This window comes from Capricornis sumatraensis, chromosome 21 (genome assembly GCF_032405125.1).
Source record: "Capricornis sumatraensis isolate serow.1 chromosome 21, serow.2, whole genome shotgun sequence".
Lineage (NCBI taxonomy): Eukaryota > Metazoa > Chordata > Mammalia > Artiodactyla > Bovidae > Capricornis > Capricornis sumatraensis.
In genome coordinates this window covers 26875225-26887672 of record NC_091089.1, presented here as the reverse complement: position 1 = coordinate 26887672, position 12448 = coordinate 26875225, and the positions used below count along the sequence as shown (strand labels likewise).

At 36.7% G+C, this 12448-nt stretch overlaps 1 protein-coding gene across 1 annotated transcript in view; it reads right to left on the bottom strand.

The window, feature by feature from the left end:
* Positions 1-12448, bottom strand: part of CCDC178 (coiled-coil domain containing 178) — a 368604-nt gene that overhangs the window by 34588 nt on the left and 321568 nt on the right. The window contains exon 20 of the mRNA XM_068993651.1: positions 1710-1843. Within this exon, the coding sequence (XP_068849752.1) occupies positions 1710-1843 (134 nt within the window). The remainder of the gene's footprint in view (positions 1-1709; positions 1844-12448) is intronic.

Below are 12448 nucleotides of genomic sequence, written 5' to 3'. Positions count from 1 at the left end.
GAATTTTTTAAAGACAATAATTAGAACATGCAGATCACCTTTGAATGTTTAAAAGAAAATCATGGTTTAAGCCACTCTAATTCTTAATATACTAAATGTTAACAGGCATTTTTAAGGAAAGAAATATGCTTGTGATTTCTAAAATACTGAAATTATAGTTTCTACTCAAATTTGCATGTGAATTTCTATTTAACCTACACATTTTAAGCACTGCCTTTCCAAAAATTTAAATTTCTCCAATTATTTAAAATCTTTGTTGTAATGCATTATCAATAGAACTCCTATATAAAGTATATAAATAAAGCATATATATAAAGTACATATATTTGTTGAAGTACATATATTCTTTTTAAGGACTTCCCTGGTGTCTCAGAAGGTAAAGAACTTGCCTGCAGTGCAGGAGATCTGGGTTTGAACCATGGGTTGGGAAGATCTCCTGGCAAAGGGAACGGCTACCCACTCCAGTATTTTTTCCTGGGAAATACTATGAACAGAGGAGCCTGGTGGGCTACAATCCATGGGTTGCAAAGATTTAGACAGACTGAGCAACTGATACTTTTTCAACTTTCATACTCTATATTTGGGGCTAAGTCGCTTCAGTCATGTCCGACTCTGTGCACAGCCCACCAGGCTCCTCTGTCCCTGGGATTCTCCAGGCAAGAATACTGGAGTGGGTTGCCATTTCTTTCTCCATTATATATGGGGTATTTGTCTATATATCTATCTATATACTCCTCAGAAGGAAACACCAAAAATAGCCACAAGTAAAAATGAAATGTTGAAATAGCTTTGCAAGAGCTTTGCAGCACCCACTTGTTTAATTGCATTAAAAGCATCATGAAATGCACACATAATTAAGATATTTAGAAAAGAATTTTGTTTGGTCAGTTTCAGCATGCATTGTTAATACCTTAAGTTAATAAAAACTATGGTTTTTTATGATGTTACATTTTAGTAGAAGAGGTACTTTGTATTCTTGATAGAACTGGTGGTGGATGTTTTCCTTCGGAATATTGTTTTATACACATATTATAACATTTCAAATAGAAAAATATTCATTTGATAAAAATGTAAGTAGTTTTCAAATAATAGTCTTCAAACAGTTAATATGGGCTTCCAAAAGAGATCAGAGTCTTAAAATAAGGACAGCTGATCCTCTAGATGTTTCTACAGAGACAAAGAGTAAAATTTCACACGTATCTGGAACCACAGTTATTAATACATTCTCCTCCCCAATTGCTTATTTTTCAAATAAAGTCATCTCCAAATCGGCCTTAGGAGGATGAGTCTCTTGCAAAAACAGAAGGGGAAAGAAAACAGTTAAATAGAATAATCACAAGTCTCATTTTCACTGAAGTAGATTTCACACAAAGGCAACACAAGGCAACTGTTGACAGTGTCTTTTAAACAGCCAGGCAGTGTCTGCAAAGCCTGAAGATTGGAAAATCTATATGTATATCAAATGTATGTATAAAAATCCCATCCTGAGGTCTGTGAGAGAGAAGTTCAATTTCCCTTTTCCCCCAAAGTATGCATGGTGTATATGCTAACTTACTGAATTCATCCTTCATGCAATTCCAGTTTATTAAAGAGGTTAAAAATTTATAAAACTCTGATGGGATATGGTTTTAATGCTTCATCACACTACCCACCATTTGCTTTTCAATCTAGATCAGAATGATCTTTCCCACTTCCCTGCAGTCACCTACCTGCACAGCTAATATTTTCTGAATACTCTCTTGAGAGTCTGTCTGGAACTTGGCCAGCCTCATCTGGCTGTAGAAGACCACCAGCTCGAAGTGCTTCTGCCACAACTTGTGTATCCTCCTTTGCAGCTGACAGAACTACAGGGGAGAGGGAGGGGGGCAAAAACACAAGTCAGAGCGGGAGAGGAAATTAATGGCAGTGTTCAAGAAGAATGATGGAGGGAAATATAGAAAGCAGTCAATAGCCCATTCCGCACTGTATGGGCCTGACAGGAATTTCACAGTCTCTTGATTTTTCAGCCCACTCATGTGCATTCATCAGAAACCAGTCACATCTGGCCGCCAGGATGGGGGGTTAATTTTCTCTAAATGCCTCAGCAGTTTTGTTCTAGCTGAAGCAAACTCTGTGACTGCAAAGCTGATGAGTAAAATATTTCTACTTCACCCAGTTTAACTCAAAACCGATAGCCTCGGGACATATTGAACCTTTCTTTAAAAATAATCTTTTGCAGCTTCTTTGAATGGCACATCAGGTCAGGCCAAAGTTTAAAAATGCAACTTGAAGATGTTGATGGACACTGTCGACTTCTTTTTTTCTCCTCATAAAGCCTTACAATGGCTTGGCAATGTGTGCTTTAGAGCATGACAAAACTAAAGAGAATTAACTTAGCCATCAACTGCTAGGGAGAACAATAACAGGGAAGAAATTTCCAGCTAGAATTCCCTATTAATCTACCTCCCTCTGACTATGTGACATAGGAACATCTCACTGCACTCAAGTACAGTGGACGTGACGTTCACAAGTGACTTTAATTGCAGAAACTACACAGAGAAAGAAAGATTTCTCCCGTGAGGCATTCTCCATCTTTTGGAAATTTAATATAAAAACAAAAAAACCACAGTAGAAGTGTTACCAAGGCAATCTACACTTGTCCTTCAACAGCTAGCATAGCTGTACCATACAGAATTGCTATAATTATTTTCAAAAAAAAAAGCTTCATAAAAATTAACCCAAAAACATATTAAAAATATTACTCATAATTTTCTATAAATGAAAATGCTTTTATTTTTGGTAATATGAATAACTGTTTATGTTGCTTTCTTTTTAGATGTGTTTTCCAAAACAAAGAAATAAATACCAAAATTTTAATATCAAATATTTCTTCATAAAAGAATTAAAACATCACATAAAATGGCCATTTTGTGTTCTATTTATTATTTTGGGTACTGGTTACATTTAAGGGAGGCTTGCAAAACTTCATCAAGCAGTGCCCCTGTAACTTGCGGAGCTTCCTGTGTACATATTTCAATAAAACACTTTACTTAAAAATCACCATCTTTAAAGTAGCTACATGCTGCTACCTGTGAATTCTTTATGTTTATCATCTTCATCATGCATTGAAAAAAGCTACACATAGGTATCTAGGTAAATCCACAGAAAACAAAGTCTCTATTCTTGGTTAATTGGTTCATTTAGGATGAAAAAAAACCTTGCCTCTAAAGCTATTTTATCTTGGTAAATGCTGAACTACATTACTTGAGATTAGTTTCTGAGCACTTCAGATAATTTAGGCTATTGAACTAAATGGTAACTCACTTTTTAAAGAGGAAAATCTGTCAATATTAACTTTCTGTAATATTTCAATATTTATTTAAATAAATACTTAAATAATTTTAATATAATATTGAAAAATTTCTGCCAACTCTGACAGCCAGTGGGGTGAGAGTATGCTGATATTCATTAAGACACTAGAACACTTTACTCAAAGTATTATTCTATTATTACGATGTACACAAGTATGACAGAAGGCAAATAAAAGGAAGATGAATTCTAGATTTCCTAAAAGTGAAGGTAAGCTTTTTTTCACAAGTGGACATTCTTCAATGTGTGGAAAATTTTCCAAGTGGGAGCTTATCAACCAGCGTGAACTGGATGACAATGTTTCCCACACCCACATCTTAAATGAGGAGAAGCTGCTATATATAGTAAGCCAATTTTATTCACTGTTCTGTGCTCTAGCTTAAGGTAGCCACAAAGGTCTTAAGTTAGTACTTTAAGTAGTAACTGAAGCTACTTAAGTAGAGATGTTTTTTAAGTATCAACTAAGAAAGAGCAATATCTCAAAAATCTATAGCTAATAAGCCTTTGCAAAAAGATAAACCAGGAAGAGAATAATTGAAGGCATTCTTAAAGAAGAATCAGAATCTAATAAAAGTCACATATATATGCATACATATGCACATTAAAGACAATATAATGATCAACTATATCTGTATAAACATATATATATATCTATATGTATATATAGATATATATGGAAAAATATTTAAGACCTGGGAAGGACAGTTGATTAAGAGTTGGTCATGATGACACCCTTTTAGGAAAGTGGTTATGATAAAAGTCCAATTGTAAGATGTCAGCCAACAATGATCACTCAATAAATACTTACTGATACTAACTCAATAAAGTGAAATGGTAAAATTCTGGTGTCAAAAGTGAACAAGTGAATAAGATGTTTAGGAACTTACAAAATAATGGAAGAAGAGAAAAAAAATAAACCAAGTAAATGCAAGACTCACAAAAATACATAAAGGGAAAATCAAAGAAAGAGAGCTTGGGCTCCAAAATCACTGTGGAAAATGACTGCAGCCATGATATTAAGAGACGCTTACTCCTTGGAAGAAAAGCTATGACAAACCTAGACAGCATATTGAAAAGAAGAGACATTACTTCGCCTGAAAAAGGTCCATATAGTGAAAGCTATGGCTTTTCCAGTAATCATGTATGGATGTGAGAGCTGGACCACAAAGAAGCTGAGTGCCAAAGAATTGATGCTTTCGAATTGTGGTGTTGGAGAACACTCTTGAGAGTCCCTTGGATAGCAAGGAGACCAAACCAGTCAATCCTAAAGGAAATCAGTCCTGAATATTCATTGGAAAAACTGATGCTGAAGCTCCAATATTTTGGCCACCTGATGGGAAGAGCTGACTCATTGGAAAGGACCCTAATGCTGGGAAAGATTGAATCGGGAAGAGTAGGGGATGACAAAGCATGAGATGGTTGGATGGCATCACTGACTCAGTGGACATGAGGTTGAGCAAACTCCAGGAAAGAGTGAAGGACAGGGAAGCCTGGTGTGCTGCAGTCCATAGGGTCACAAAGAGTCAGACATGACTGAGCAAGTGAACAACAAAAGAAAGAGAGAGTTAAGTGGAAAAGTCCTTCCACAGTTGAGTGGAAAAGTCCTTCAGGCGGATGCAGAATTCAGGTGGGATCAAAGTAACTGAAACAGTTTTTGATCTCATCAACTTCAATTAACCCAATATTTTTGGAATGAAACATGCCAATGATTGCATTACTGAAGCATAATCATTTCCTGAAATGATGACATGCCTGCTCTCTCATTCAGACAGGAAGGTGAGGTAGGATGAGGAAGTAAGTGATAGAATAAACAATAAAAGACAGAGAGGGAGACAAACCCACTGGGTGGAAGGTTGGCAAGGGCACTCTGAGGACTTGCCGTGTACTCAGAAGGAAGAATGGAAAGCCACTGCCAGATGGACTGGCCTACAAGCCCCAAGCAAGGATTTCAAGAATTTTGGAAGAGAATGGAATATTCTTATAAAAGTCTAAGGAGGAGCAATATTAGTGCAGGAAGAGTCATCTTGGGAAAAGAACCTCAACTTCGTTGCCCTTGACTTTGTATACAAAAGGAGGAAGTGAGGGATCAACGATGTCAGGAAAGCGGAATCAGGAAACAGCTGGTATGTACTTTGAACCATTTTAAATGGCAAAGAGGAAGAAAGAGTTTTCTGACAATGGTTTCTGAGCAGTTCAAATATGTACCACACTTAGTAGTCTGCCTCTAATACCTGCTTTGTGAACTCTTTGCTGAAGGAAACTCAAAGTTGGAATGCATTGATACTTCTTTTGAGATAATGATCACTATGTATGTACCTATTTATGGGGAGGAAAACAAGTCAATGTCCATTTTGACATGACATTATGGAGACAGAGCTGGTGATTTTGTGTCAACGTGAGCACTGTGTATAATGTACCCTTGTGAGTACTGCATACAATGTACAATACTCATTTACACATTTGGTAAAACATATCTTCTGATTGAATTTAACTAGGTTCTTGACATTTATTTACTCTTTAAAGCTAGATACATGTTGACAGTAAAACAGAATAAATTAATATTGTCACTTATGAGATGGGGGCTTCCCTGATAGCTCAGTTGGTAAAGGATCTGCCTGCAATGCAGGAGATTCCAGTTCGATGCCTCCGATATTCTGGGCTTCCTGGTTCGATTCTTATAAGAATGAGAGATTCTTCATTTTCTTGTTTTAATACACTAAATTATATGAATTTTAAACATCTCAGTTACTTTGTCTGCCTATATAAATTCATGATAGCTGCTGACTCCTATATATCACATAAACCTGGCTTTAATATTAAATGCTATGTTGCATAGATCATACCACACAAATCCTCTAAATGGGTTTACATGTGTGTAAAAATACAATATGCTAAGAATAAAGTAACACTATTTGATATTTCAATTACAGGTTTCAAAAAAAAATTGGACTAGCCATAATCAAATCAGCACCAAAATATCATCTTATACCATTCTCATGTTCTTAGCATAGAATTCAAAATTTCAGAGCACCACCTTTTCAGTTATTTTCCAGGCTAGTTTTTGTTGTTTACTTTCTAAGTAATATTCAGCTCTTTCGTGTTGCCATGGACTGTATCCTGCCAGGCTCCTCTGTCCGTGGCATTTCTCAGGCAAGAATCCTGCAGTGGGTCAGTGGGTTGCCTTCTCCTTCTCCAGGGCTAGTGTGGAGCATAAAATGGTCTGGTTTACATTATGGTTGACACGAGAATAAAGTAAAGCCTTGCTCTGCCTAGCTCAAAGGGGACAACTGGGATACATTGTGAAAGACAGTGAAATAGTGTTGAAGGATCTGTTATTTACTGTCAAGGGAAAAAAAGTATTCATAAGTGTGATTTTTAAAATAGGCTCTCAAATTATTTGATAGTTCTTCCCTTTGAGAAATTAAGCAGAATTCTCTTCCTTTGAGTCACTTAGTGACTCTCTTGTACTAAATAGAATATGGTAGAAGACAGAATGCTACTTTCAACACACACACACACACACACACACACACACACACAGAGCTGTGACTTCTATCCTGGGTTTTCTCTCTCATTCTCTCAGATCATTTGATCTGGGGGAAGCCAGCTCCCATGTTGTGTGAGCAGCTCTGTGGAAAGACTCACATGGTGAGGAAATGAACAGCCCTGTGAGTGATAATGGAAGCAGATTCTCTAGCCTGTTCAGATGACTGCCACTCCAACCAATGACTCAATTGCAATCTTGTGGGAGACCTTGAGCCAAAACCACCCAGCTAAGCACCTCTTCATTCTTGACCCTCAGAAACTTTGTGAGAAAGTGAAGCTATATTGGTTTAAGCTGTTACACTTTGGCCCAATTTCTTATGCAAAAGTAGTTAACAATGGGTTCTTAATTCTTCTCTCCTCTTTGCCGAGCAAGGAAATAATTTACCATCTGTATTTTCTGAATGCAAAGTAAAAGTGTTCTCCTAATTTGTTGCTTGGTTTAAGACTGAAGTTGATTTATTAGTAATAAGAGGGTGATTAATAAATACTTATTGATTGATGGAATGGTTTGTACCATCTAGGAGCTCATTATTTTAATTGAAGAGAGTATAGAAGAACTGTGATTTAATAATCCCAGAAATTTAAAAATGATTCATTATCAACAATATTTTCATGTAATACATCAATATATTAAAGGAAAAGAATCATTCCCAAAAGAAGTTGATATGAATTAACACTGAACAAAAACAATCAACAATGAAAAAGTTATTTTTTGCCAACAATGGCAAAATAGGAAGGAACAGAGAAAATTTCTTTAACCTGTTAAAGGGTATAAACCAAAACCTTCCAACAAAGTTTACTAAATAGAGATACTTTAGAAACATTCCCAAGAATGCCAAGGAAAAATAAGTAAGGATATCAGGAATCAATACCTTTAAAATTTCATTGGCCAAAGCAATAATAAAATGAAAAAGATAGGTATAAGAGGAAGAATATCTACATGGAAAATTCAGGAAACTCTATAAATCAATGATAGGAGGTAATGAGAGTTTAGGGACATTTTTTTCCTACAAGAGTAGCATTGAAAAAGATCAGTAGCACTTAAAAAATGTTATAACAAATCTGAATTGTAATTTTAAAATTCCATTCATAATCACAATGTAAAATGTAAGATGCTGGTGGTGGTGTGCTGCTTTGTGCTGTGCTCAGTCGTGTCAGTCATGTCCGACTCTTTGCAACCCCATGCACTGCAGCCCACCAGGCTCCTCTGTCCATGGGATTTCCCAGGCAAGAATACTGGAGTGGTTGCCATTTCCTTCTCCAAAGTGTAAGATCAGTTCAGTTCAGTTACTCAGTTGTGTCCGACTCTCTGCGACCCCATGAACTGCAGCACGCCAGGCCTTCCTGTCCATCACCAACTCCCAGAGTTCACTCAGACTCACGTCCATCAAGTCAGTGATGACTCACGTCATCCAGCCATCTCATCCTCTATCATCCCCTTCTCCTCCTGCCCTCAATCCCTCCCAGGATCAGTCTTTTCCAATGAGTCAACTCTTCGCATGAGGTGGCCAAAGTACTGGAGTTTCAGCTTCAGCATCATTCCCTCCAAAGAAATCCCAGGGTTGATCTCCTTCAGAATGGACTGGTTGGATCTCCTTGCAGTCCAAGGGACTCTCAAGAGGCTTCTCCAACGCCACAGTTGAAAAGCATCAATTCTTTGGCACCCAGCTTTCTTCACAGTCCAACTCTCACATCTATACATGACCACTGGAAAAACCATAGCCTTGACTAGACGGACCTTTGTTGGCAAAGTAATGTCTCTGCTTTTCAATATACTATCTAGGTTGGTCATAACTTTTCTTCCAAGGAGTAAGCATCTTTTAATTTCATGGCTGCAATCACCATCTGCAGTGATTTTGGAGCCCCCCCAAAATAAAGTCTGACACTGTTTCCACTGTTTCCCTATCTATTCTAGGTTTTAATCTATTAAAGAATATGTAGAAGTTTATAAGGTAAATTTAAAAACATTTTTGAAAAATATAAAATAAGGATTGAATAAATGGAGATATAACATGTCCACATATGTGAGGAGAGGATCATGGGCATATCAATTTTTCATAAGTTGTCTATAATCTCATCAGGGTTCATGTGACCTGACCTAAAGTTCGTATGGATGAACAAAGGACTGGGAACACCTAAGGTGACTGTGAAATAGAATAAGCTCAAATACTGTACTAACAGCAGTATCATCATTGGAATAGGTAAAAAACAGTTGATCAAAAAAAGAGAACTGAACAACAGAAATATTCATATAAAATACAGAAATTCAAAATATGATAAAGATAGCACTTAGGTCAGTGGAGAAAGGATGGCATAATTAGTTTTCCCTGTACAAAGATACAACACAAATTAGATCCTTAACTCACGATATCCACTAAAACAAAAGCAAGATAGATTAAAATAAGAAAAGCTAAACTTTAAGATTTTTGTATGGAAATATGACAGGCTAATTTTATGACTTTTAAGAGAGGAATGATTTTTTAAAACTAAATATTAAAATAATAAATTCTAATGGAAAGTAATGACAAATTTAATTACATTCAAATTTTTTAAAAACTTACAATTTAGAGTAAAAACAAGCCACAGGCTTAGAGATGATATTAATAACACACAGCTGATAAGGATTAATTTCTTTAACAAAGAAAGAACCCTTAGAAATCAATAAGAGAAACAACACAGCAATCTACCAGAAAAATGGGCATATAATACAAAAAGGCAACTCACAGTAAAGGAGAGTTATTTGGCCAATAAACATTTGAAAACATATTCAAGCTCCAGCCGAGTTAAACATACTTCACACTCATAAGGCTGGCAATTACTTAGAAAAAAAAAAAAATTGTCCACACCAATCATTGGTAAATATGTAGGAAAATCTGAAATTTAATATATAGTTCAAATTTGTTCATAATTTGATACCAAGACTTTATTCATTTTTTGATGCAGACAGTTTTTAAAGTCTTCATTGGATTTGTTTCAATACTATTTTGCTTTCTGTTTTTGTTTTGGTTCTATGGCCACAAGGCTTGTGGGATCTTAGCTCCCCAATCAGGGATCAAACCCACACCCCCTGAGCTGAGGTGAAGTCTTAATCTTTGGACTGCAAGGGAAGTCCCTTATACAAAGACTTTAAAGAGCAATTTGCCATTATCTATTGAAGTTACAGGCATATTTTCCCTTGATCCAGAAATTGTATTTAAATCTACAAATTCTAGACGAGTGATTCTCAAGACCAGAAGGATTAGTATCACCCCAGAGCTTGTTAGCAAACAGGCATTCAGACTCACTGAATTAGAAACTCTGAAATGTAGCAACTGGTGTCTTAACCAGACCTACAAGTGATGTAACACATCCTAAAGTCTGAGAGATAATGCTTTTGAAACGCTCACAATGTATTATCAAGGAAACAAAATAAAGCTCATGTATAGCATAACTTGCAATAATGAAAATTTGGACATCTGTCTACTCTTGAGGAATGAAAAAAAATACACTGTGGTATGTTCATACCCTAAATCTTAGCATTTAAAATAAATACCCTAAAATTGCAAGTGATATACATAGTATAACATTCATATAAATAAAAAAGAAAACTGGGACTTCTCTGGTGGCACAGTGGATAAGAATACATTTGCCAATGCAGGGGGCATGGGTTCAATTGCTGGTCCTGGAAGAGCCAACATGCTGCAGAGCAGCTAAGCCCTTGCACCACAACTACAGAGCCTGTGCCCTAGAGCCCAGGAACCACAGCTACTGAGCCCACAAGCTGCAACTACTGAAGCCCTTGTGCCCTACAGCCTGAGCTCTGCAAAAAGTGAAGCTGTTGCTGTGAGAGGCCCATGCACCGTCACTAGACAGTAGCCCCCAGTTGCCGTAACTAGAGAAAACCCGTGCAAAGCAATGAAGACCCAGTGCAACCAAAAAGAAAGAAAGAAAACTAATAGTTATTTTAAAGTAACTACTACATAAAGGTAGTATTGAAATCACAGATGAAATGGTAAACACTAAAAAAAAGGCTAGTAGTTTAACTCTGAGAAAGGAGGAAGTGAAGGGAAAGTCACTCAGTCACATCTGACTCTTTGCAACCCTGTGGACTGAAGCCTACCAGGTTCCTCTGTCCATGGGATTCTTAGGTAAGAATATTGGAGTGTGTAGCCATTCCCTTCTCCAAGGGATTTTCCTGACCCATGGCTTGAACCTGTGTCTTCCACATTGCAGGCAGATTCTTTATCGTCTCAGCCACCAGGGAAATTAATTACTATGTAAACATAGTATTAAAAACATAGACAAAATGATGAACACTAAGAAATCATCACAGATGGTGACTGCACCCATGAAATTAAAAGACGCTTACTCCTTGGAAAAAAAGTTATGACCAACCTAGAAAGCATATTGAAAAGCAGAGACATTACTTTGCCAACAAAGGTCTGTCTAGTCAAGGCTATGGTTTTTCCAGTGGTCATGTATAGATGTGAGAGTTGGACTATGAAGAAAGATGAGTACCAAAGAATTGATGCTTTTGAACTGTGGTGTTGGAGAAGATTTGAGAGTCCCTTGGACTGTAAGGATATCCAACCAGTCCATTCTGAAGGAGATCAGCCCTGGGATTTCTTTGGAGGGAATGATGCTAAAGCTGAAACTCCAGTACTTTGGCCACCTCATGCGAAGAGTTGACTCATTGGAAAAAACTCTGATGCTGGGAGGGATTGGGGGCAGGAGGAGAAGGGGACGACAGAGGATGAGATGGCTGGATGGCATCACTGACTTGATGGACGTGAGTCTGAGTGAACTCTGGGAGTTAGTGATGGACAGGGAGGCCTGGTGTGCTGTGATTCACGGGGTCGCAGAGAGTCGGACACGACTGAGCGACTGAACTGAACTGAACTGAAGAGGAGGCTAGCAATTAACTCTGAGAAAATAGGAAAACAATAGTATTAGAAGTAGGCAGATACAGGGTTTGGTGTACAACTGTCTATACTGGTTTTATCATCCAAAGCATGTCAAATATCAAGATTTACAAAACTGGTAAAGGTACACAATGTTCTATTATTAAAATTTATTTATTCACTTATAGCTTACACATAACTTGAAATTATTGTATGTTTGGTTGTTTCTAAAAAAAACCAAAATGCCCATCGGCTAAGTTGACATCTCTGTAAGAAGGGTATCCTCTATACACTGTGATGTGGGATTACTTGTGGAGAATCTATTGAGATTCAGAAGCTGAACAATGTTTTGGTCAATCCAGTATTAAAACCTGAGTTTAAAAAATATCCTATTACCCTTGACATTTGGCTAACATAAAATATTTGTGCTTTTTTGTAAAACAAGATTTCTATTATATATCTCCTCAGTGTGACTGTAAACATAATAAAAGAAATACCCAAGGTATATGAGTTTACATCAATAAGGAAAGAATCACTACTTCCAGACATTTTATAAATTGCTAAAAAATTTTGTATTCTCCCCACCCTGCTCACATATAAATACAGATGTTGAACAGTTACTTTATAATTTATTTCATACTAAATTGAAAGACATATGTAACTCATTTTTATGA